This window comes from Chlamydomonas reinhardtii, chromosome 6 (genome assembly GCF_000002595.2).
Source record: "Chlamydomonas reinhardtii strain CC-503 cw92 mt+ chromosome 6, whole genome shotgun sequence".
NCBI lineage: Eukaryota > Viridiplantae > Chlorophyta > Chlorophyceae > Chlamydomonadales > Chlamydomonadaceae > Chlamydomonas > Chlamydomonas reinhardtii.
This window is the reverse complement of record NC_057009.1, coordinates 8,222,693-8,245,563: the sequence shown is the minus strand read 5'-3', so window position 1 is coordinate 8,245,563 and position 22,871 is coordinate 8,222,693. Positions and strand designations below refer to the sequence as shown.

The 22,871-nt window shown below is 62.6% G+C and overlaps 5 protein-coding genes across 5 annotated transcripts; 3 read left to right on the top strand and 2 right to left on the bottom strand.

Annotated features, from left to right (window-relative positions):
- Window positions 1-47: 47 nt before the first annotated feature.
- CHLRE_06g305900v5 (uncharacterized protein) lies at window positions 48-5,150 on the bottom strand. Its single transcript, XM_001691332.2, has 9 exons — window positions 4,859-5,150; window positions 4,499-4,656; window positions 4,199-4,253; window positions 4,019-4,051; window positions 2,923-3,074; window positions 2,060-2,145; window positions 1,643-1,848; window positions 1,277-1,353; window positions 48-1,017 (listed from the first exon to the last, which is right to left on the bottom strand). The coding sequence occupies exons 1-9, from the start codon at window positions 5,000-5,002 to the stop codon at window positions 741-743; spliced, it is 1,188 nt and encodes a 395-aa protein (XP_001691384.2). The 5' UTR covers window positions 5,003-5,150; the 3' UTR covers window positions 48-740.
- Window positions 5,151-6,070: 920 nt separating this feature from the next.
- On the top strand, window positions 6,071-11,666 carry CHLRE_06g305850v5 (uncharacterized protein). The gene is made up of 12 exons (XM_043063698.1): window positions 6,071-6,301; window positions 6,406-6,453; window positions 6,595-6,727; window positions 6,939-7,027; window positions 7,315-7,361; window positions 7,636-7,708; window positions 8,115-8,214; window positions 8,405-8,537; window positions 8,730-9,001; window positions 9,260-9,300; window positions 9,450-10,210; window positions 10,379-11,666. Exons 3-12 carry the CDS (start codon window positions 6,698-6,700, stop codon window positions 10,903-10,905), a joined length of 2,073 nt encoding a protein of 690 aa, XP_042924404.1. The 5' UTR covers window positions 6,071-6,301; window positions 6,406-6,453; window positions 6,595-6,697; the 3' UTR covers window positions 10,906-11,666.
- Window positions 11,667-11,730: 64 nt separating this feature from the next.
- Window positions 11,731-12,816, top strand: CHLRE_06g305800v5 (uncharacterized protein). The gene is made up of 3 exons (XM_043063697.1): window positions 11,731-12,065; window positions 12,199-12,264; window positions 12,359-12,816. The coding sequence occupies exons 1-3, from the start codon at window positions 12,011-12,013 to the stop codon at window positions 12,619-12,621; spliced, it is 384 nt and encodes a 127-aa protein (XP_042924403.1). The 5' UTR covers window positions 11,731-12,010; the 3' UTR covers window positions 12,622-12,816.
- Window positions 12,817-12,880: 64 nt separating this feature from the next.
- On the top strand, window positions 12,881-16,686 carry CHLRE_06g305750v5 (uncharacterized protein). The gene is made up of 6 exons (XM_001691187.2): window positions 12,881-12,995; window positions 13,274-13,307; window positions 13,479-13,560; window positions 13,959-14,090; window positions 14,331-14,572; window positions 14,844-16,686. The coding sequence occupies exons 1-6, from the start codon at window positions 12,923-12,925 to the stop codon at window positions 15,616-15,618; spliced, it is 1,338 nt and encodes a 445-aa protein (XP_001691239.2). The 5' UTR covers window positions 12,881-12,922; the 3' UTR covers window positions 15,619-16,686.
- A 12-nt stretch (window positions 16,687-16,698) lies between these two features.
- Window positions 16,699-22,871, bottom strand: CHLRE_06g305700v5 (uncharacterized protein). The gene is made up of 11 exons (XM_043063696.1): window positions 22,721-22,871; window positions 22,416-22,654; window positions 22,209-22,340; window positions 21,910-22,111; window positions 21,429-21,643; window positions 20,816-21,040; window positions 20,026-20,232; window positions 19,621-19,821; window positions 19,188-19,271; window positions 18,794-18,897; window positions 16,699-18,553 (listed from the first exon to the last, which is right to left on the bottom strand). Exons 1-11 carry the CDS (start codon window positions 22,728-22,730, stop codon window positions 17,398-17,400), a joined length of 2,775 nt encoding a protein of 924 aa, XP_042924402.1. The 5' UTR covers window positions 22,731-22,871; the 3' UTR covers window positions 16,699-17,397.

Here is a 22,871-nt window from a genome sequence, read left to right as displayed (position 1 = left end):
CAGGGCCCTGGCTGGTACAGCGGAGACCGTGCTGCCATGAACCAATTCCCTCCACCTATTTACATGCAATAGGCATTAACAAATACTAATACGTAGCAGTCGCAGTTTGTGCCAGTATGCTATGTTTTGCCGACGCACGCAGCCACGGACAGGGGTGTTCCTGGAAAAGGGCATGATCCTGAAAAATCTAAAAACCCCTGAAAGTGCTTGATTGCCACTCGCTGATCCCCCATTCCAACCACTCCTACTAGCCTTAAGCCTCGCCTTTGCCCCCTCCCACCACCCTTGACCCCGGAAGTTGCTTCGCTCGGGGCAGTCCGCCAAAAAGAATGTCAGCCAGTCCGCCAAAAAGAATGTCAGTGTTTGCCCGCTTGGCCAGACAGCTCATTGGGGCAGCAGTAGCACGGTACTAAAGACTGAAGTCCTGCCTATTGCGCCAGGCAGAACTGGGCCCGTGGCGGCGCTTGCGAGGGCATGCCGCACACCCGCACACCTCAGTGCGATTCTGGCAAACACGACAAATCAAACCACCGCATCACCCGGCAATAAATTCAGCCATTCAGCCTTCCCGGCCAATGCACGGTACATAAACCGAAAATAGCTTTAATGATTGTCGTCGAACGACTGCCAAACTAAGCTGTCGTGCGGCCTGGTCTACCCACTCTGCCATAGCCTTACAGTGATGCACGCCTCCCACTTTGTCTCCGCCTCCTTCGCTCATCATTGCCCCTTCGCCTGCGCTACCGGTGGCTGTTGTTGCTGACGCTCGGCCGCGAAGCTAGCTGGCTGCTGGTCGTCTTGGGCAGTAGCGACTGCCTCTCCTGCAGCAGCTGCCCGCCAGTTGCGTCCGCCGGAGGGCCACCGCTGCTGCTGTTACGGCTGCCGCTGGCCTGCTTCGGCACCTCCGCCCCAGACTGCTTCTGTGCTTGGCCGGCAGCGCCGCTGTCAGCATTGGAAACCACAGGAGCCTGCGGCTGCCTCCTGGGGGCTTGCTGGTAAAAGGTGCCCGCAACGACGCTGTGTGCAGGTGCGTTTGGGGCGGGAAAGGGGAGTCAGGGCGCTTTCCATGAGCAGCTACCCCGTATCGTAACCGAGCGCGCATGCAAGCCCCCGGTCGCACGCCCGTGCCGCACAAATTCACACGCACGCAGAGTGCACAACCTGTGGGAGTGGTTACCCCTACAATGGGACAGCAACACCCTCACAGACATCACATGACTGCCTTTACGGTTCCGCTGCCATACGAACCCCCCACCCACCCAACCCCAGGACTCACCAGACCATGAGGCAGGCGATTCCCTCCGGCGAGGCGTGTTTGTCCCAGATGAACACATTGATGATCACCGTGAGAACCTGAGGGCGCGGCAACATGACGCAACGGACGGCGGGTGGAGGTCGGACGGGCACGCCGAGCTGCACGCCTGAACCATATCTCCCATATACCAGCATGAATTGCGCCGCGTCCATCACACATGCGTCTACCTGCAGCATCCCCAACTCCCGGATAGAGCCCACTGCCTACACGCCACACCATTAACTCCACCCCCCGGCATGTCGACAGCTCGTCACCGCACCCGCCCGCTCCACCGCCCACCCAATTCCACCCACCCCAACGCGCCGACACACCCGCCCCCACGCACACCTTGCACAGGATGCCGATGATGGTGAAGAAGGTTGCGGACACGGCCTCCCGCAGCAGGTAGGAGGCGTGGCTCATGCCCACGCCCATCAGGCAGCTCAGCGCCAGGATGAAGGCCTTGGGCGCCGTCCACACCACCGCCGCCAGGATGTTGTGCTCCGCCATGACCGGCACCATGACCGCCAGAGGGATGAGCGCCAAGAAGTTGCCTGGCGGGGGGCACAAGAAGAGCAGGTAAGGGCACCACAGGAGAAGCGTGTGAATGTGTGTGTGTGCGGTATGTGGGTGTGCGACACCACGCACCCGCAACCTCAGGACTTCCCCGCGCCAACTCCAGCAGTCTGCCGGCATGCCTGTGGGGCAGTGCCGTGGGGCAGTACCCAGTGCCCAGCATGCAGCACGCAATCACGCGGCACGCACCGTAGTACACGCGGCCCCAGTTGGTCATCTGCACGGTGTCCACCACGTGTTTGGCGTACACCGTGTCAAACGTGAAGAAGGCATACCTGCACGCCACACACAGGCGCGACCGAGAGGGTGCGGGGGTTGGGCGCCGTGGGAACGCGACTTAAGCGACTGGGCGCAGCCCCAGCCCTCCCGCAGCAGCACCACCACCACTGTCGTGGCACCGTGACACACACACACACACACCTTCGTTTTGTTGTTCTTTCAACACACACACACACACACACACACACACACACACACACACCTGCTGAATTCCGTGCAGATCCTGGTTCTCAAAAGCTGTCCTTTCCAACAACAGCTATCCGTTCGCGCCCTCCGCCCCCTCCCGCCCATCCCACGACACCGCAGACTCCACTGCCCCCGGACCGGCGCGCTGGTACCGCCACGCACTTGGCCACAAATCTCCATCGGTATCTCTCCCCATCAACCTGCCGTTCGAACTGCCCTCGGCCCTCTCCTACGTCTTTTCTCCAACCCGTCCTCCGTGGTCCCGCCCTCCTCACCCCAGCCCTGTCCCAACCCAACCCCAGTCCCCCCAACCCCACGCCCCAACCCTGGGGTGTAGCTCACGCCTCTGGAATTGTATTTCGGCGTACCGCTTCAGGAAGGTGTGGCCCAGCACGACGTCGACGGAAGCCGTAAGCGTGGGCAGCACCAGAAAGCGGGCCTCGCACGCAAACCGGCCGAGGCGCAGAAGATATTGCACGCTGCAACAAACCCCCTAAACCCCCTCCCTCCGCCCGCAGCCCCCCGCTCCTTTCTCCTCCGCCTCGTTCCTCCTCCTCCTCCTATCTACTCCTCCTCCCCGCCCTCACCACAGCGCCAGCCAGGTGTAGGCGGACAGCCTGAAGTCGGCGTCCACCAGCACGTAGCCCACACTGCCCGCCAGCAGCAGCAGCAGGCAGCCCCACGACCGCGCGTTGGGCAGCGCGCGACCCAGCCAGATGTAGTCGCACACAGACAGCAGCTGCGGGCGGGAGGGAGGGCGGGCGGGCGGGAGGAACGCTCGTGTGTACAGGCGTGCTCGTGTGTTAAAGAGCGCAAGGAAAACATAGCGCAAAGACAGTGTATGCGATGCAGCAAAGCGACGGTTTACGGATGTTACCGTTCGTGTGTGTGTGTGTGCGTGTGTGTGTGTGTGTGTGTGTAACAACGGTTTACAGTTGTTTATCAGATCACGTGATCGTGTATCCGGACAACCCGTAGTTGCTAGTGCCTGGGGCGCTTTATCAGATCACGTGATCGTGTATCCGGACAACCCGTAGTTGCTAGTGCCAGGGGCGCATTAGTACCTTGTTTGTCGCGCATTAGCCTGGCAGTACATGTCTCCCAAGCCTACGCGTAGCGTTAGACGTCAGTTTGGCCACAGGAGCCGCACCTCCATCTATTGTGGTTAGACACTGATTTGGCCCTAAGAGCCGCATCTCCGTCTATATTGGTGAGACGTCGGTTTGGCCCTAGGAACCGCACCTCCGTCAATATCAACACTGCTGCGAGCCGGCAGCTGGCCACTATGCATTGTTTGTTCGCCTAGCAAAAAGTCATATACCGTCCAAGTCCGGCACGTGGCCGCAGCAACCGCAAAACAAGCACCCCGCCGGCACTAGCTACCTTCCCTTCCCCACAGGGCAGAATATGCCTAAGGGTGTGCCTAAGGTGTGTGTGCATTGTGTGTGTGTGTGTGTGTGTGTGTGTGTGTGTGTGTGTGTGTGTGTGTGTGTGTGTGTGTGTGTGTGTGTGTGTGTGTTGCGTCGGGATGTGTGGACCAAGGGCGGGCGGGCAGGCACCACGCGGCTGCCTCCGTGCCCATGTCGACACCAGGCACCAGACACGAGCGTGCCCGCCGGCCACCCTGCGCCTCCCTGTAATCCCTGTCCCATAAGCAAACACGTAGCGCGAGCGGTTGCGCACCAGAGGCGTTGACGAGCGGAATGTGATGAACGTCTGTACAACCAGGAAGAGGGGGCAAGGGCGGGCAAGGGTTGTCGAGGTGCCGTGCTGTACTGGGGCATGGCGTAGGTCCGTGAAGATTAGACATCAGCAAGGCAAGCCCTGGGGCCGTGACGTGTGCCTTTCCTGTTTCCAACCCACCTCCACGTTGGCGTATTGAAGCACCTTGATGTTGGCAAACAGCGTGCCCAGGAAACTGTGCGACGGCAGCGTGGCATGGGCACGGGCCGGGTGGTGACGGGTGTGGTGCGGATACGACACGCGTGTAGCCCCCTTTGGCGTTGACAATGGCACAGCCCGCACGGCCCGCACTCGCATGACTGTCCCGATTTTCGAGCTGTACGAATGATGGCACAGCCTGCAACCCAGCTGCACCATATGCAGCGGTTCTGCGCAGTGCGAGGCGTGTCGCAACCGTGACACGTCCACTGCACCGCTCACCCTCCAACCACCAGAGCAAACTTCTGGACCTTGTCCCACTCCAACTTATCAACCTTGATCCAGCCTAGCGCGTCGCCGCTCAGCACCACTACCACCGCGACTAGGAGCTGCACGGTTAGCACGAGCGTGGGCGCTGGCAATACACTTGTGATGACCACCTGGAGGGATGCGTGCCAGGGCGGGTGGGAGGGTGAACACAAGCCAGGTCATGGTGCTAGTTGACAAGGCACGGAAACGCAACATGTCAAGCTGCTCTTCAGCTCGGATGGTGGTGAGGGACCCCTGCGCTCGCTCCAGCGGATACTTGTGCAGACTGGCGCGAAATTGCACCACTGCACGAGTCGAGACTGTCAGACGCACCTTATTAACCACGAGCATCAGCGAGGAGCACAATGCATAGTAAGTAATAATCATCGCTGTCTTGACTTTGTCCTTCTTGGGTGGTGCTTCATATTTGGGAAGCAGCGCTTGCTGCTGTTCCTCGTCTGCTTTTGGGTTGGACATGTTGAATTGATAGGCTGTCAGAATGGAATAACACCTTTGGTTTGCAGCTGACGCGTTTGGTCTGCAGCTGTACTGCACTTCAGGGGCTCGATCCTGACTACCCCGGGCCCTTCGCGGCGGTTTCCAAGCGCACCACGGTCAGCTTTCTGAGTATCGCTTGAGCCTTGATAACTTCAAGGCGCGACTCCGCTGGTTTGGCAACGCACCGCACGCGTACTCAGGCACGCTTGCCCCAGCGACCGTACACCCCCGCCTACACGGCGTCGAACGCAGGCGCCATGTTCCCTGCACGGCCCTTACCATCCAAGCTAGCCTGTCACATAAGGAGCCTCACTCTTTCATCATCATCAATCTACACCAGCAGTTCCCCATTCTGCTTGTCCCAAGTACCCGTTATGCATGAATGCATGAATGCACGAACGCGCAACACGATCTTCTTGACACCCCTTCTTGGCACCCCTCTGAGCCCATTCCAAAGCAGCCCCATCAGGGGAGGCCCACATCCGCCGTGCACACGCACTACACGCAGATGCCACGCATGCATGCCAGCACAAGCCCTGGCAAAAGCCTCACAGCATGCCATGCGTTTGCAGCAGGTTGTGCAAGCGGGTCCCGAATGGGTTCAAAGCTTCAAACGCCGGCAATCCGCTGCTGCGTCTCTTCACGTCAGGATTGAACCTCTCACAATGGTACTCAACGTACATGTGTCCTTGTGCAGGACTAGCAGGACATCAGCGCTGCGAGCCTGCGACGTTGGCATGAATGCGACGCGAGCCTATGACGTTGGCATGAATGCATCGTTTCGGGCCGCGGATCCAGTCGGATCCCGTGGCGGATCCTCAGTCTTGTGATATCCAAACCCCCTACAAAAATGCAGGGGGACGATGCTCTCGCGTGCCTTGCTCATAATGTTCCTGCGCATACCTATGTGCCGCCTCAAGAACTCGAGAGCCAGGGGAATCGGGATGGCCCCTCCCCTGTCCCGTGCGTGCCCCCAATCCGGTTGTCAACCAATGAGGAGTGAGTTCGCCAGTTCCAGCGCTTCTGTTTCGATATCCTCCTGAATATTCTATACGCAGTCGTTTTCGGCACTGGCTAAAACACCGGCCCTGACATAAACTCTCACCGAGTGACTGTGCCACAACCCCAAGTTTGCTTAGTGCCTATGGAATTTAAGCAAGCTGTAAGGCAATGACTGCATTTTGCTGGCGATATTAGCTGAACTTCTAGCAACAGAACGATGGCCGAGGTCTCAGAGCAACGCGCCTTGCGCCTGCAAAATGTCCGCTATGGTGAAAGGCAAGTTACGTGTGGCATCATCAACGGTGTTCAGGCCATGCGCGTCGCACGTTCTGCATTGCCGCCAGCATGAGAATCCATTTTCTTAATGCCACATGGCGCAGGGAGTACTGGAACGCCCGTTACACAAACCAACCCTGCGAATTTGACTGGTAAGGGAGTGACATGACTGCACTTCCAGACGCGCTACCTGCGTACTCGCGTGCCTTGTGTGGCCCCTTCCGCGGCGCGTGGCTTGTCCCCACACCCTTCTCATGCTCGTGACTTTAACACGCTTCGACTTGCACCGCCAGGTTCTACGGCTACACCGCGCTGCGGAAGGTCGTACGGCAATTCGTGAAGCGCAGCAAGCTGGTGCTGCATGTTGGCTGCGGCAACTCCAATTTTCAGGAGGGGATGGCGAACGACGGATACCAGCTGGTCAACGTGAGTCAGCCTTACACTATTCGCAGTCCTGGCGTTGCAATCACACGCCCTCTACTGGAAAGCGCAGCCGCTAGGGGAAGGCGTGCAAGAGGGGCCGGGGGAGCCGCGCAGGCACTCCCGCACACGCGCTTGCACGCTGCTTGCCGCCGGACCCCACCGCAACACCAACCGACTACTACACCACTGACTACTTCATACTGCCATTGTACAGACGGACATATCAGAGGTTGTCATCAACCAGATGCGGAAGAAGCATGCGGGCATGCCGGGGCTGCGCTACGTGGTCTCCGACTGCCGCGAGTGAGGCGGGGCCCGGGGGCCACAAGAAGGGGCGTGTGTGGGGACAGCGGCGGGGAGTGTCGATGTAAGGCTAGGGAGCTCCAGACTGGTGCGTTTTAGGGGTGACTGGCTACTAAATGTCGGGGTGCAGGGGAGCGGCTCAGGACGCTGTTAAAAGGAATGCAAGACAGGTGCCTGCATGTGGAGGGTGGGAGTTGGGCTTTAGGGAGGCTCGCCCGTGGCATGTCCTGCCCAGGTGGTGTGTGACTGCGCTTTGTACTTTGTCGCCTTCTCACCTGGTCCCGCAGCATGCCAGAGTTCCTGGACTGCCAGTTCGGCAGCGTCATAGACAAGGGTGAGCGCGGCAATGCAGGGGGGGGGGCGGCAGGGAAGGGGCTGCGGAGGGGGGGCTGCGGCCCCGGAGCACAGGTGGCTACAGGGGCTGCAGCACGCACACAGCACGCGGCCCCGGGCAGCGGCCCAGGCAGGTGCACTGGCGGCCTGTCATCCCAAGGTCCTACCGCCACCGCGCCACAACGCCACACTAGCTATCTCTCAGGCTGCTGTCTGGCGGCCTCTCGGTTGCTGTAGCTGCTGACTCTGCCGCGGGGGTGTCTCGCACACCGCAGGCACGGTGGACGCGCTGCTGTGCAGCCAGGACGCGAGCGCCGACGTCACGGCCATGTTCCGTGAGATCTCCAGGTGGGGCGGCGGCAGTGGGTGGGGGCGGGGCAGTGGGGGCGGGGCAGTGGGTGGGGGCGGGGCAGTGGGGGCGGCGCAGTGGGTGGGGCCGTGGCAGTGGGGATGGTGGCATTGGGGACTGCAGGGGGGCGGCAGTGTGGCTTGGCAGTGGGGTGTCAATGGGAGCGGCATTGGGGATGATGGTTGGACATCACAATGGGGCGGTGCGCATGAAGCAGTCGGCGTTGACAGCAGGCATTGCATCCGGCATTCCGGCAGGGGACCTTCCGACAGGGGTTTGCCGAACTCCATCCGTCGAGGCTTCGCAGTTGCCGCGCACACGGTGCACCGTATCGCAGAAACACCCCAGCCGACCCCCAACAACACCCCGCCTGCCTGCCCGCCTGCCTGCCCGCCCTGCCCGCAGGGTGCTCCTACCCGGGGGAATGTTCCTGCTCATCACGCTGGGCGGCCCCGCGCACCGCCTGCCGCTGGTGAACCGGCCCGAGTTTGGCTGGTCCGTGCAGGTGGGTGCGTGATGCGCGCGCGGGCTACAGCGCGGACGGGCACGAACTGGCACGGCTCCGCGCTGCATGGGCCCTGCACACTGCCTTTGCGGCTGCCCTGTGGTGCCGAACCCCCGCGCGGCCCTGTGCACGTTGCCATCGCTTGCTATGACGCAAAGTCGTGTGTGTGTGTTCGCTCCGGCCTGGGCAGGTGTGTCTGGTGCGCCGCGTGCCGGACAGCCAGTTCGCGCCCTCCGAGCCGGGCCGCCCCATCCCGCTGAACGACACGCCCAGGCCGCTGTCCTTCATTGGGCCGCTGCCGGTCAACGCCGACGGCACCCTGGGTAGGCACAGGGCCGCATGGGACGGGGGGGGGGCGAGGGTTGCAGATGCCAGCCCAAGCTAAACCGAACCCAATGCGAAAGGGGGCCGGGGGCGGGGGATGGCCCAGGCGAATCCGGGTACCCCACCGCCCCACCGGCATCCCCACCACCTCCACTGCACCGCAACCACCTCGCCGCATGCGCTGCCCGCAGACGGCCTGCCCGACGACTTCGAGCCGGCGCACTACTTTTACGCCTACGCCTGCCGCAAGGCGCCGCTGGTGCTGGGCGGCACACAGCTGGCGGCGGCGGCCGCGGCGGCGCAGGCGGGAGCGGGAGCGGGAGCGGGTGCCCGAGCGGAGCCCAGGCCGGCTGCGAGGGCAATAGCAGAGGGTGTGGAGGGCCGGGTGCGGCTACCCGAGGGCTGGTGCAACACCGTGCGGGCCGTGGCGCAGGCCATCCGTGCGGATGTGGGACTTCCCCCGGTGAGCGAGCCAGCGTGCGTGCGTGGCTGTGTGTAAGAAAGCGCAAGGAGGGATTGTGTGTGTGTGTGTGTATTGGTCACGAGGCTGGCGCTCTGAAGTCAGACCAGGCGGCCGGGGTTGCCCCAGCGATTGTGACGGTGGGCTGCGGGGAGCAGAGATCGCAGGCCTCGGGTTTAGAGGAGTGTGGGGGACGCGCTACCCTCATCGGTCGGCTTCCTTACCATGTGTATCCATGTATAATTGTGCGCGCGCTCGCAGGGCATCCTGGGGCGTGGGCGGCGCGTGCGCACCACGACACGGTGGGTTGGATCGCCTGCTGGGCGCAATGAGCACTGAGAGCTCGGACCCTGGCGCTTGATGCTGTACAGCACTTTCTCCCGTCGTGAAGACCGCCATGAACCCGTCATGGCACCCGTATCGACCGTGCCGTTCCCCCGTGTCTCCGCAGGGCGTCGTTCGAGCGTCAGCAGCAAGAACGCGAGGCACAAGCGGTGGCGGCGTCGGGCGCAGCGCTTTCAGCGGTCGCAGCGGCGCCGACGGCTCCCATCTCTGGTGCCGCCTCGCATGGAACAGGCGCCCCCAACAGCAGCACAGCAGCAGCAGCCGGCATTAGTCGCGGCCACGCTGCGCCCATGGACTCAGCGGCGGCAGCTGCAGGGGTAGCTGTGGCCGGCAACGCGGCATGCGAGCTGGCTCATGCACATCCGGCGGGTGCGAATGAATGGGGTGCGGGTAGCAGCCCCTCAGAGCCGCGACCACCGCCGCCGGCGGCGCTGCCGCACCACCATTTGCACCAGGACCAGTCGCACGTGCACGCAACGCACCCTCACGACCGCCCACACCAGCACCAGGACCAGGGGCCTTCCATGCGTCAGGGCGGCTCGGTCAACGCTGTGGCTGGCTTGATGGATGCTACAGACATGAGACAAGCTGCCGGCAGCTCAGCCCATGCAGGCAGAGCTTCGTGTGCCGACGGCACGCCTGGCTGGGGCAACGGCTGCGGCTGCGGCTGCGGCTGCGGCTACGGCTGCGGCGGCAGCGGTGGCTGTGGCTGCTGCTGCGGCGGCGGCAATGAAGGTGGCACCTGGGCCCGAGGCGTCTGTGGGGAGCCCGGTGTGTCGCCCAGTGACACAAGCGGCGGCGGGGAGGATGAGCTGCTGGTGGTGGTGGATGACGGCACGTGCTCCGCGCCCCAGCTGGACCTGCATGGTGAGCTGCGGCAGGGCGAACTGCCACAGCGCGAACCGCCACAGGGCAAACAGTCGGCGATGGGCGTGCACTTAGGCCTTTGACGCATGTTGGGGCTGTTAACTCATCAGCTGCCCTCCTGTGCCCCTCCTGTGCCCCTCCTCGTGTGCTGCCCCTTGGGCCGGACAGGACTGCACGACTCCGTGTGCGGGCCCTCAGGCGGCCTGTCGCCCACAGTGTCAGACTCGATGGCCGCTGTGCTCGAGCAGCTGCAGCAGGCGCACCTGCAGCACACCCGTGCTGCGGCGGGCGGCGCGCAGGCTGCAGCCGGCGCTGGCCACTACACAGCACCGGCTGCTGCTGCTGCTGCTGCTGCTGCTACTGCTGCTGCGGGCACATCAGCAGCTCCCAGCCTTGCACCCAAACTGGTGGCGGAGTCAGCAGCCTCGGATTCGCGGCGAGAGGACGCCCGCCAGCAATGCTCGCGCCGCCAGGCAATGCAAGAGGTCGCCGGCGTCGATGGCATCAGCTTCCGACGGCTGTCCATCACGGTCAGTGACGCCTTTGAGGCCTTGGACAAGGTGGACGGAGCAGAGGCGGGCGAGCAGCGTGCGCGTCAGGAGCGCCAGGGCGCCGACCTGCAGCAGCAGCGGCAGCGGCACGGGAGCCTTGGGGAGGCGTTAGCGGAGCTACCGGTGCGACAGCAGGATGGGTAGGAGGAAGGGTGGCGAACGGGGACGAGGAGCAGGGGTTGTGGGGGTGCTACTGTTGCGTACAGCGCATGTGATACTGGTAGTAGCTCAGGGGTCGGGTACTGTGCCCATCCGTATTGGCGGGCAGGCATTACTGCGGGCCAAATCCATCACGTACTAACTTACTACTGAAGAATTGTAGAATCATGGAATTTACAGCTTCCTATGCCATTCTGGCGATCCCGTACGTGCGGCAGTAGTCCGGGTGCGGTAATAGTCCGATATGGTAAAAGTGCATTCATGTCATGCTACAGCCGATTTCGGCAGCGCACGGCTTGCTGAAGCTGTTCGCACATGACGGAGTGAACGGTTTTGTCACGGGGCCTGCTACCCTGATGCTGAAACATTGAAGCCCCGGAACTGTGCGTGCGTCTTGCTTATCTAAGACCCGCACACGGAAATGGGGGGAGTGCCCGAACGAAAGTGTGTCATTATGACGCCCCGTGTACGGCACGGCATGCATGTGAACTTGCACAGTGGCGGCTTTGGAAACCGCGACATATCGGACCGTCGAAGGAGATGGTGATGCGTGCAGGACCGTGGGTTTCATGGCGTGCATGTCGAGGAGGCAGGCGTGTCCGCGTCCTTCTCCTCTTGCTGTGTCCATTAAGACGAGCGAGGCCGCGGTGTTATAGCCACCCAGGTGACCCAGCTGATGTGCTGACTGACGTTTGGTTTGAAGGTGCCGACCAGTTATGGACGTGCTTGACCAGTAGCCTTGGCGGTTCATTGCGTGGCCGCCGGACCCTTTGGAAAGGTTTGGAAACGCTGCAGGAACCGCCCAGGTCTGGAAAGTACGGCCAAGAGTGTCGAAGGAGTGTTTATGATGGCGCTCTTTCGCTTCCAGCCCAAAGGGAGTGACCGGCGTATACTGATAAGGAGGCTGCGAAGCGGCGCCGTGATTGAGGGCACATCGGTCAGCGCGGTCGGCGTGGGTAGGCTTAGCCCACGTCGGGGCCTGCGGGGCCGACGGGCGAGACGGCGGGCGAGACGGCGGGGGCATAGCGGGCTTGGTGAGCGAGCCGGGGCCAGCGGGGCCGGGACCGCGGCCTCTGCAGGTGCGAAGGCAATGGCCAAGGGCGGCAAGGACGAGAACGGCAAGTCCATCGCCGCCAAGAACATGGGTGAGTCCAGCGCAGTGGCCGGGCGCGTGTGTGGACCGGGGCGGCAAGGGAATGGAGCAAGAGACGGGGTAACGCATACTCGCACCTTGACGGCTGACCTGCACACTACGTGCTGTGCCCGCGGCCTCTGCAGGTGCGAAGGCAATGGCCAAGGGCGGCAAGGACGAGAACGGCAAGTCCATCACCGCCAAGAACATGAGTGAGTCCAGCGCAGTGGCCGGGCTCGTGTGTGGACCGGGGCGGCAAGGGAATGGAGCAAGAGATGGCTGACCTGCACACTACGGCCTCTGCAGGTGCGAAGGCGCGTGGGGCACGGGGCCACATTTCATGGCAACCGCTATTCCTACTCGTGGATGCCTGGTTGGAGGAGAACTGCGGGCAAGGGCGCCGCCCTCCAGGGATATGGGAGAAGGTGCTGCGGCAACTGCCTGATGGCGCCCACCTCCCGCCCTCCATCACCGGCGCCATTCTGAAGAGTCGCTACAACACCAACAAGTGCATCAAGGAGAAGAAGGAGAAGAAGGAGAAGAAGGAGAAGGAGGAGAAGGAGGAGTGATGGGTGATGGGTGATGGTGATGGTGATGGTGATGTGATGGGCAAGTCTTAGCCCAGCTGAAGACGAGAGGGCTTGATGCTGCGCATGCGGCGTGCATGCATGCATAGGGGCGCTTGGGCTGCGACGAGGTGGCGTGTCGGGCTGGAACCTAGGCGGAGGTGCGGGAAGGTGTTGTGGTGACATGGGTATTGGGTGATGGGTGCGGGCAGTTGACTTGACTTGTCTTTGCGTCATTCGCAGCAGCAACACACCACTTTTAATTTATCACAAGCACACAGCGACTTTCTGCTTATCATAAGTCATGGCCGTGGCCCTGCCGCCCGGCGAAATTACTGTGACACTACATTGCGCAAGAGATCTCAAGGACGCGGATTGTGAGTGCTGCGTGACTTCGGACTCACAAGGATTCATGCTGCCATGACGCGGTCTGAGGGAAAATGGCTGAGAGGGAAAATGTTGGTCTCGAGAGTCTCAGGAGACTACTTCCGCCTGCAATTTGTTCAACACCACGCAATGCCTATTTGTTAGGACACAGCCAGCAACCCCACTCAGCCCGCCGCGACCTACTCGTCGCCTGCTCGCGTTGTCGGGCTCCAACCCTTGTTGGGCCCCACCTGACACGTGGCCGCCCTCCCTCTGCCCCTTTCCCCAGGGTTCGGCAAGCAGGATCCATACGTGAAATTCAAGTAGGTTGCACGTGCTCCAATTGCGCTGATGGGCGCATGCGCCTGGAGCCGCAGGGGCGTGTCCGCTGATGCCTGGGCGCGTGGGGGCGACGCTCCACCCTGAGGTTCCCAGCTTGCACCTCCGTGCGCACCACTCACCTGCAGCACGGCGTGTGCGCTCTGCATGCGCAGGTGCGGCAATGTGGAGTACCGGTCCAACACGCACCACCAGGGCGGCACCAATCCCGTGTGGAACCAGACCTTTGTTTTCAAGGTGTGGGCACCGTAGGATGAGGCGGGTAGAGGGGGGCGCGATGATTGGTACAGAGAAGTGTAGCGAGCTAGACAGCAGGCCTGGTGCTGTGCGTACCGATGAGGGGGGAGGACGTGCGCGAGGGCGGGGTTACGGGGTAGGTGTCTCCTAGCCCGAAGGGATGGTGGGGGCTAGGGCAGCCAAGTACCCGCTAATGCGGCTCGTACCAGCGGGGAGCTGATGACAGGCAACTCACCTGGCACACCAGGCCCTCACATATCCCCCGTGCATCCGAGCCACCAAAGTTCGCGACACTACGGATACGGTACACGGCTTTGCGTCACGGCCCGCGCATCATCACATGCCACGCCACACGCCCCTCCCCCATCATCCCTGTCTGCCGGGTCTCGTGTCCGCAGGTTGACCAGGAGACGGAGCTGGACTTTGAGGTGTATGACGAGGACGCGGGCAAGATGGACGACTTCCTGGGCAGGGGCAAGGTGGGGCTGGTGGGCGTGCGCACCGCGGCCTCGCGCAAGGAAGATCTGGAGGTGAGCGGGGCGGCAGGCGGGCGGGCTGGGGGGGGGGGGGCGAGCTGCGGAGGGAATGGGGATGGGGCTAAGGAGGAGCGGAAGACGGTGCTGGAGCTAAGGGGAGCTGAGGGAGCTGGGGGGGGGGTGTTGATTAGAGCTGGGGTAAGCTGAGGGCGGAAAAGGGATGGCAAGATAGCAGGCAGCAAAGACGCCATGAGGGGGGGGTTGGATTGACGCTCCGACGCTGCACACCTGCAGGCTCCCATCTTTCGCCGGATCAGCAAGAAGCAGCAGGGGCACCTGAAGCTCACCATCAGCTTCCTGCCCTACGCCGCAATGAGCACGCGCGTGGCGTCCAAACTGCCGACGGCATCTGTGCCGCTGGAGGTTGCGGCGCTGCCGGCGGGCAGCGCTACCGCGGCGGCGGCGGCGCTGCAGGAGCGGACGTCCTTGCCCGCAGGCGTGGTGCCGCCTGGCCAAGCGCCCGACCCACACCCGTCGTGAGTGGGGCTGCTGGCTCGGCCTGGCGGGGTTGCGGTGCAGACCTAAGGTTGTAAGGGGTTGCGTCACAGCTTATGTTTGCTGCTGGTTTCCGATGTAAGCATTAATGTTGAATGTGGCAATGCTAAGCTCTAGCCCCTGCTGTGTGTCCTTTGGTACATGCGAACGCGCTGGGCAGAACCAACCATGCTTCTCACGTGCCTACCTCTTCCTGCAAACCCCCGCCCTCTGCCCTGACATGCCCGCAACCCTGGTGCACCCCGCCCGCAGCTACGAGCCCACGTGCGGCCTCATCCAGCCTCGCCCCGACCAGTTGCTGCCCTGCCACACCTCCAGCAGAAACGGCCGGGCCTCCAGCAGCAGCGGCTTCACCGAAGTGCCGTCGGAGGCGCCACAGCAGCAACAAGCAGCAGACCCACACGCGGCGGCGGCGGCGGCGGCGGCAGCAGCAGCAGCAGCGGCGGCTGGCGCCGCGGGCGCCCCCGCCCCTGCGGGCTACGCTCCTTACCCGCCCCCTCCTGCGCCGCACCAGGCGCCGCCTACCGCACCGCCACAGGCGGGGGCGCCGCCGCCTGGGGGACAGCCGCAGTCGCAGCCGCCGGCAGCGGCGCCCGTAGGCGCACTGCCGCCGGCTGGCTACCCGCCGCAGCAGCCGGCAGGCTACGGCGCGCCACCGCAGCCAGCGGGCTATGGCGCACCGCCACAAGCAGCACCCGGCGGCTATCCGCCGCAGCCCGCCGGGTACCCGCCGGCTCCCGGCGGCTACCCGCCGCAGCAACCGCCGCCGTACGGAGCGCCCGGCGGCGGTTACTCCGGTTACCCGCCAGCTGCCTATCCTGGCTATCCCCCGCCACCGGCTCCTGGCGGCTACCCCGGTTATCAGCCACAGGCGGCGTACCCGGGTTACCCGCCGGCTCCGTATGGCGCGCCGCCACCGCAGGCACCAGGCGGCTATCCGGCGTACCCGGGTTACGGGGCGCCACCGCCTGCGTACGGTGGGGCGCCGCCTCCGGCTGGCTACTTGCCGCCCTACCCGCACGCTTGAGCGCTGGGGTCGTCTTGGAGCGGGCGGGGTGCTGCTTGAGTTGGGGGCGGGGGCTGTGGACCTGCCGATTAAGCACTGCGTGGCGTCGTCGGCAGCGCAGGCCCACCTCCGTACAGAGCCAAAGGCGGCTGTTGTGCGTGTGCCAGTGTACTGTGGGCGCGTTGAGGTTGACTTCCTTTGTAACGGACACACCCTTTATACACAACATCAAGAATCGAGCACGCTGTCCGTTACAGTGCCCTCCGCGGATGCGACATGCTCCCATCCGTGGCTCTCGCCAACGCGGCGTCCCTACACGCCGAAGCAATGTGTTGAGTTAGCTGTGTAAGGTGGCTCTATGAGTAGCTAGGCTGTTGAGGTTCCAAACACTTCGTAACTGCATGCGTCGCTGGGCAGTTGCCCGTGGCAGTTGCCCGCGCGATGTTGTGTGTAAGGACTGCGGAAGCAAGTAGCGTGCGTGCATGGATCATCAGTGTAAGCGTGTAGTGCTCTTGTGAACACGCGATACTATCTGACTATATCATGTCTTGTATGCATGCTTGAGTCATTACGTTGCAAATTATTTGCTGTGACGACCTCGGTCCACGACTGCGGCTGTCGCATTCATATATTGCGCTTTCCGTGCTTCGGCATGGTAGGCTATGTCCGGCTATGTTGCCAGTGCAGTTGCGGCCGTGCTTCCACTGGGCAGACACTGACGTCTGCCTGATGCCATGATCCCCTTTGATTGTTATCTGGCGCTTCGAAAGGGCACCTTGATGATGGCCTTCATTGTAACCGGTACGTTCCTGCCAGCGACGGCACGAGCAACCCAGAAGTTGATGCAGTGCCGCTCCCCTCCCCTCTCCTGGCTGACCCCGATGATGGCACACCTTCTCAGGGCTTGCATCTTCGGGGAGCGGCAAGAAGCGGGTCCTTATGCAGGCCCACGGGCGAGAAGGTTTGGGCATTTTCGGGGTACCTTCTCGCCGCGTTGGGCTGCATTCAGTCCCCGAGAATCGCCCAGTACCCCTTCCTGGGGGGGAGGGGATACGCCGATACGGGAACGAAGGCTTGGAAATGAGTGGCAAGGGACGGCACGCGTGGATGACGTGTGGTGTGTGTGCACACCGTGGCCATGCTAGCCCCAAAGCCCCATGGGGGTAGACGTGGGGCCGTCGTCCGATCCGATTTGCAATCAGTCCTCCCTGATGCTGCGGGGCTCAGCCCATTTTGCAGCTGCACGAAGCTGACACCCCTTGTTCGCGTTGAACTGATCGCGGAGTTAGCCAATGGGGTTGTCGGGCATCGCACGCACGGTCAATGCGCTATATGTCTGGCCCCACACACGTACACACGTGAACACTCACGAACCGCGTTTGGGGGGTCGATTGCCGTTTCGTTTTCCAACATACCTGAACCACGCACAAGCACGGCATGTGGGACAAGTATTGCCTGGCCAATGCATGACACGACCTGCTAGTGCATTCCTGCCACTAAGGTGATTGTCTTACGCAATCCGATCAACTACCGTACCTCATAGTGACACATACACAGCATGCACAAGGTTTCATGCAGACAACCCACATAGACCCCAGTTGCACCTCCTGTCAAACTTCTGTCATAATTGCATGCCCTCTGGATTGAGTGAGCAACCGTGTCGGGGGCAATCCTATGGGGCTCCGCCCCCCCGCACTTTGGCGTCACGGCCCTGCGGTGCAATGTTCAACCGGACGGCCTCCCCCTGGATTCATTCGCTCACGGAAGAAAACACGGAAGACTAGGCAACGCCGTAGCCTACTACATAGCGAACCGAAGAAGTGACCTTGGTGCCACGGTGAGGCGCGTGATCCGGTGGAGGCACGCCGGCACGGGCAGAACCAAGCGCGGCGTGTGCCTCGCGGGAGCCAGGACGCACAGGAGGTCACGCAGGAGCACCAGTACGGCCAGAGAGCCGGCCGCGCTGTGAGTCGAGCCCCACACGTGTCGCACGCCCGCCTCGTACTTCTGCGCCGCCAACAGCGGCACTGCTGAAACCTCCTGGTAGCCCGCCAGCATCTGCTGCCGCCGGTAGCCCTTGCGGCAGTCCTCCACCCACGCGCTGGGCCACGGGTTGCCCTCGCCAGTGACGGCGTCGTAGCGCCCGTCCCGCCCAGCGCGCGCCAGGGCACCGCTCAGCAGCAACGGGTGGGACTTGAAGGCGCTGGGTCCCGAAGCTTCCGTCTGCCGGCTCGAGTGGCACGGCAGCCAGTGCTTGGCAATGTACACGAGCACATCGTCCGGAGTGCAGTCCAGGACAGTACGCCCGCCTCCGAAGCGAGCTAGCCACGCGGTGAACTCCCGCGCCGCCGCCTCCTGCTGCGAGTAAGTGCTGGCCGCAAAGCTGGCTTGCACATTGCGCGCGGCGGAGACCAAGCCACGCTGATACACGGCCCCACGGTCAGCCGCCGCCGCCGCAGGCACGGGCGCTGGGGAAGCCCAGCCAGCTTGCCGCAGGGCAGCCAAAGCCGGCACCCGGGACAGCAGCGGAACCGGTGAGAGCGAAAGCGGCAGGAGCTGCGGGACCAAGGCCGAGCCCATGCCGCCTCTGCCTAGGGTAGTGCCGCGAGGCCAGCTGCTGGTGCCGTAGTTCACGAGGCCGGCGCCCGTGTTGAAGCGGCCGCCACGAACGGCCACCGTGGCGACGGTGTCATCACCGTCATCACCGCCACCGCCATCGCCACTGCCACTGCCACCGCCACTGCCACCGCCGGCCTCCATCGCCGTGTCCTCACGCTCCGCAGCTGCGGCCGCCGCGTGGACGGTGGCCGCCTCCAGTTGGCTCATGCCGCCCAGCACCAGCTCGGACAGGTCCGGCACGCGCATGTCCACCAACGTGGGCAGCGCCAGCAGCGCCGAGCCCAGCACCTCCCGTCCTTCATGCGGCCTCCAGTGCGTCACCACGTTGCGGCTCAGCCTGCGGGTAGGTGGGGACGGACCCGTGGTCAAGCACTAGGGCACTATGGTATTCAACACATGCCCAGGTCCTTGACGTGGCTCTCGCAATAAGTGCAAATAAGGGCAGATTAGTTATAATGATTGCATATAATTGCACGATCCATCGTATCCGCCGTTGCAAGGCAGGGTGCGTGCGTTATTGCACCGCCATGCACCCGCGCACCCGATGCACCCATCCAAATCCACGCACTACACGCACCGCAGGAAGAAGACCAGGTAGTTCAGGTGGCTCCGCAGCCTCCCGTCCTTTCCCTCGCGTCGGTACCAGCTGCGGCTGCCCTTGTTGTGGGGCGACCCCAGCACCTGCATGAACAACATGACAGCGGGCCCGGGCCCATCGAGCAGGTTTGGTGGTGACGTGCGTGGTGGTACAGTCCATCCAGGCACCCCAAATGCACTCCCAGCCCACGAGGCGCAAACACCTCTCTGACACTGTGCGATGCAAAAGTTGTACACTCAACGAAAGTAGGGGGTTTGAGGAGGGGTGCCCACGAGGGGTGCCCGTGATGCCCGTGTCCCTGAAGGGTGACCATGGAACCCCCTTCTAAGCAACCGCCTGCTTTCAATCCGCCTGGAGCCTACGTACTACTCGCCATGGCGAATGTGCTCAGCGCCTCCCAGCGGCTGGCCACGCTGCCGCCCGCAGGCAGCTTCAGCTCAACCTTGTCCGCCAAGTCCTGTTTGTTGCATTGATGTCCGTCAAAGGCGAAATGCAGTGTTCTTACGGTGTGCAGCAGGACAATACACAGCGTCAAAGTGTGTGTGTGTGTGTGTGTGTGTTAAAGAGCACAAGGAAAACGTTGTGCGTGTGTGTGTGTGTGTGTGTGTGTGTGTGTGTGTGTGTGTGTGTCAGAAAGTGGCTGCCATGTAGTGCGTGCCATGTATTTGCTGAAGCGCTGAACCGACAGACCCAATGCGGCGGCCTAGCTGCCCAAAGGTTCCAACTCAATTGGCATCAACGCGCGATCCATGCACGACATAAGCGACTCTATTAAAAGGATCAAGGGTAGAATCATCAGCACCCACCCGCAGCATGACCTGCAGCTCCTCGACGCCCTTGATGTCTTTGGCGATGACGTCCTTGGGCGGCCGCACACCGACCAGGTAGTCCGCCACCTGGCCCAGGTGCAGCAGCAGCCAGCTCCAGTCCCGCTGCACCAGCGTCAGGCCGGGCGCCGGCAGGCCCGCCCAGGGCTGGCGCCGCTTGGTGCCCTTGCCCAGGACCGCCTGCTAGCATTAATACACACCACAAACCGTTCATGCAAACGCTGGAAGCAGCAGCACGGCAGGAACACCTATCATAGCACGGCACGGCATGCCAGCAGCAGAGGAGCACACGCATGAAAGGCTGGGGTCAAAGGTCCTGATGGATGGCGGTTGCATGCATGGACCTGTCCATGACTTCTGCAAAGCAGATGTGAACCCACCCACCCGCAGGAGTTGCCGCTGAGTGGGATCCGCCAGGTAGTACCTCCCTTCGCCAGTCTGCTTCAGGTGCGGCTTCAGAAAGCGCCAGAGGCCTGGGTCCGAAATGTGCGGCTCCCATGCCGCCCCAATGACCGGGTCCGCGAGATCCAGCAGCAACCCGCGCTCGTCATCTTTCCAGTGCGCGAGGCCCAGCTGCCACTCCTTGAGCCCCTGGCATCCGCACATCATTGAGGAACGCACGTAACAATGGAGGTGTGCGGATCGGGGAAAGTGGGGCACAGCATGCTATGCAGCCGGTGGCGCCTGCAACAGAGCAAACGTTTCCCACGGGGAGAGTGGGCGGCGGGTGAATGCACCGTCAACACAGACAATCGCAGAAGTACCGTAGCACATGCGCATGACCCGGTGTACCTCTTGCAAACAGGTGTGCTACAATTGTGGCACCAGGACGCTCAAGAAACGGAAGCCAAACAAGGGTACGCGTGTCTACGCCATTCTCGTCTGCCAAGGCGGCAGAACGGTCTGCTAAGTCTGAAGGTTTGGGCAAGTGCAGGTTTGGGCGGGGGTGCAGGTTTGGGCGGGGGCAGGTGCAGGTTTGGGCGGGGGCAGGTGCAGGTTTGGGCGGGGGTGCAGGTTTGGGCGGGGGCAGGTGCAGGTTTGGGCATGCGCAACGCGTGGATGCGGCATTGTTCAATCTGTACGGCTCTGCGGCGATCCAAGCCATGGGTGATTGTGACAATTTTATCTGTCAAAGGCCATCCGGCTAGCTGCACTTAACAACACCTGCACGTACCTCCGGGTACAACTTGTAATTTGTGAATGTGTCAGCGAAGGCGGCCACGTCTGCGGGCCTCCCCTCCATCACCCAGGACTCCAGCATTGTCGATAACAGTGCCGGCGAGCTTCCAGCCCGCTCCAGCAGCGGCGCCACGTCCTCCGGCCGCACGCCCCACACACCCTCCAGGTCGTCCAGCAGCGCCGCCATCAGGCCGGGCGGACACACGGACGGCGTGTCCACCTGCATACGGAGCCAACATACCGTACACCGTATCACCAGTGTAACCCGTGTCACTATGGGGCAAGTGGATACCAGCAGCGCTGAGTAGCGGCAGGCCCCGCATTATGAATGGCCAACCCTCACCCGCAGTGTTGTATATGTTCGGATGCCACAGCCGGCAAAGCAAGCTAGCAAGGGTTAGGGCTGCCCAACGACCGGCTGCCGAACAATGGGCGATGGTGCCGAGGGCATTCCCCAGTCGCCGAGTCACAGCAGTGCCAGCCTCTGTCAGGCACGCACAACGCAGCCGCACGGCCCAGGCCCGCTGCTAAAAAGGTCTGGACGAAGTGATTAGTCACATGGACCCCAAGCCAAGCCAAGCCAACACACAGCCCCGCACTTCACGCGCCTGCCTGATCTGGAGCATGGGCGCCACGCCATTCACTGGCATGGCCGCCAGCGCCGTCCACACGAACGCCATGCTGCTCCCGGTGACGGCCCACAGCACGTTGTCCGGGCTGGCCACCAGGATCTGGCGTAGCACCACGTCGCGGATGTAGCTGACGCCGTCCAGGTCGGGTTCACCGCGCGCGTTGGTGGGCTGCAGCAGGGCCTGCACCTCGTCTGCGTGTGTACAAAGGCCAATGCGCGATGGCATTTGCGGTACGTCGGTCGGCTGTCTTGAGCCGTCCAGGCGCATGCCAGAACGTTTCCCGCGCACACGCACAGCCAACCTAACCCCGCGCGCATCAATGAGGAGCAGGTACAAACAAATGCCCACGCTGTCACGGTCGCCACGGTGCCGCCGCGTGAAAGACTGAGGTAAACGGTAGTGCAACGAAACGCAGGCGGCCGCACGCCCATCCGGCCGCGCAGTCGTGCACACCTACCCATCAGCACCAGCACCGGGGTCTCGAGGCCCTGCAGCAGCTCCAGAATAGCCATCCCGGCGCGTGTGCGTGTACGGCTGCCGGCTGCATCGCCACGCACCCGCGTCGCCTGCTGCCATGCGCCATCCTTGACCTTCACTTCGGCACGTTCCACCCAAGCAACCATCGTTTCCAGGACGCTGTACAGCAGCGCGGTCGTCCCCTGAACATTGTACGGAAAGCACGGCCAAGCAAGAGAGCGTTAACCTCAGCTAGGCGTAGCCGTGCGTGCGCCCAATCGTGTTCGTTTTGTACCGTACCTGGCGGTCCAGCCGCAGGCAGTTCAGCCGCAGCACAGCCATGCCCTTCAGCGGGTGATCAGGCCGCTGCTGGCTCAGCTCCTGAGCCAGCACCGCCGGGACCACATTCTCCAACGTGTACGATTTCCCGGTCTGCGGTAAACGTCAGGTCAGCATACAATTAAACAACAGATAACTGCATGCGCACTTATACAAGCACGTACGCACCTTCATGAGACCAGACACGAAGAGAGCCGGAAGCGCGTGGCTTCGCCTGGGGTGACCTACATACCGACAGCGGACCTCTGCCCATGACTTGATGCTCTTTACGACATTGGTGCTGTCTAGATAAAGTTGACCGGCGCCGGGCCGAATCGGGCATATCTCCCACACTCGTTCGCCTTCCTTCAGCGCAATGCCGCTCGCAGGCCTCAGTATGAGCGCGGGGGCAGAGGATTCCAGGCTCCCTGCAGCCCGTGAAAAAGGGTCGGCGTATGGTTTTAGGGCCCAATCGTCTTGCTTAGCGTTGTTACCTGGGCCCATGGCCGCACAGCAGCCACTTTGTTACATTTCAAGCCTTAAACTGAGAGTGTCAAGGCAATCAGCCCTTGTCTGTGACTTGGTGCGTGCAAGGGCTGAGGATGTCTTCCAAGCAAGCGACAAGCAAGGCAAACGATAGTCAGC

What these genes read in the sequence shown, in the direction of transcription:
- CHLRE_06g305900v5 (XM_001691332.2), bottom strand. Translation starts at nt 5,002, where the DNA reads ATGTCCAACCCAAAAGCAGACGAGGAACAGCAGCAAGCGCTGCTTCCC. An exon ending in TGATGCTCGTGGTTAATAAG is followed by an intron (nt 4,657 to 4,858) that starts GTGCGTCTGACA and finishes GCATCCCTCCAG; the next exon opens with GTGGTCATCACAAGTGTATT. An exon ending in TACACCTGGCTGGCGCTGTG is followed by an intron (nt 2,146 to 2,922) that starts GTGAGGGCGGGG and finishes TGTGGCGTGCAG; the next exon opens with GTATGCCTTCTTCACGTTTG.
- CHLRE_06g305850v5 (XM_043063698.1), top strand. Translation starts at nt 6,698, where the DNA reads ATGGCGAACGACGGATACCAGCTGGTCAAC. An exon ending in AGTTTGGCTGGTCCGTGCAG is followed by an intron (nt 8,215 to 8,404) that starts GTGGGTGCGTGA and finishes CGGCCTGGGCAG; the next exon opens with GTGTGTCTGGTGCGCCGCGT. An exon ending in CGGATGTGGGACTTCCCCCG is followed by an intron (nt 9,002 to 9,259) that starts GTGAGCGAGCCA and finishes GCGCGCTCGCAG; the next exon opens with GGCATCCTGGGGCGTGGGCG.
- CHLRE_06g305800v5 (XM_043063697.1), top strand. Translation starts at nt 12,011, where the DNA reads ATGGCCAAGGGCGGCAAGGACGAGAACGGCAAGTCCATCGCCGCCAAG. An exon ending in CATCGCCGCCAAGAACATGG is followed by an intron (nt 12,066 to 12,198) that starts GTGAGTCCAGCG and finishes CGGCCTCTGCAG; the next exon opens with GTGCGAAGGCAATGGCCAAG. An exon ending in CATCACCGCCAAGAACATGA is followed by an intron (nt 12,265 to 12,358) that starts GTGAGTCCAGCG and finishes CGGCCTCTGCAG; the next exon opens with GTGCGAAGGCGCGTGGGGCA.
- CHLRE_06g305750v5 (XM_001691187.2), top strand. Translation starts at nt 12,923, where the DNA reads ATGGCCGTGGCCCTGCCGCCCGGCGAAATTACTGTGACACTACATTGC. An exon ending in AGATCTCAAGGACGCGGATT is followed by an intron (nt 12,996 to 13,273) that starts GTGAGTGCTGCG and finishes CCCTTTCCCCAG; the next exon opens with GGTTCGGCAAGCAGGATCCA. An exon ending in GATCCATACGTGAAATTCAA is followed by an intron (nt 13,308 to 13,478) that starts GTAGGTTGCACG and finishes CTGCATGCGCAG; the next exon opens with GTGCGGCAATGTGGAGTACC.
- CHLRE_06g305700v5 (XM_043063696.1), bottom strand. An exon ending in TCGTGTCTGGTCTCATGAAG is followed by an intron (nt 22,341 to 22,415) that starts GTGCGTACGTGC and finishes CGTTTACCGCAG; the next exon opens with ACCGGGAAATCGTACACGTT. An exon ending in CGCTGAGCACATTCGCCATG is followed by an intron (nt 18,898 to 19,187) that starts GCGAGTAGTACG and finishes TTGTTCATGCAG; the next exon opens with GTGCTGGGGTCGCCCCACAA.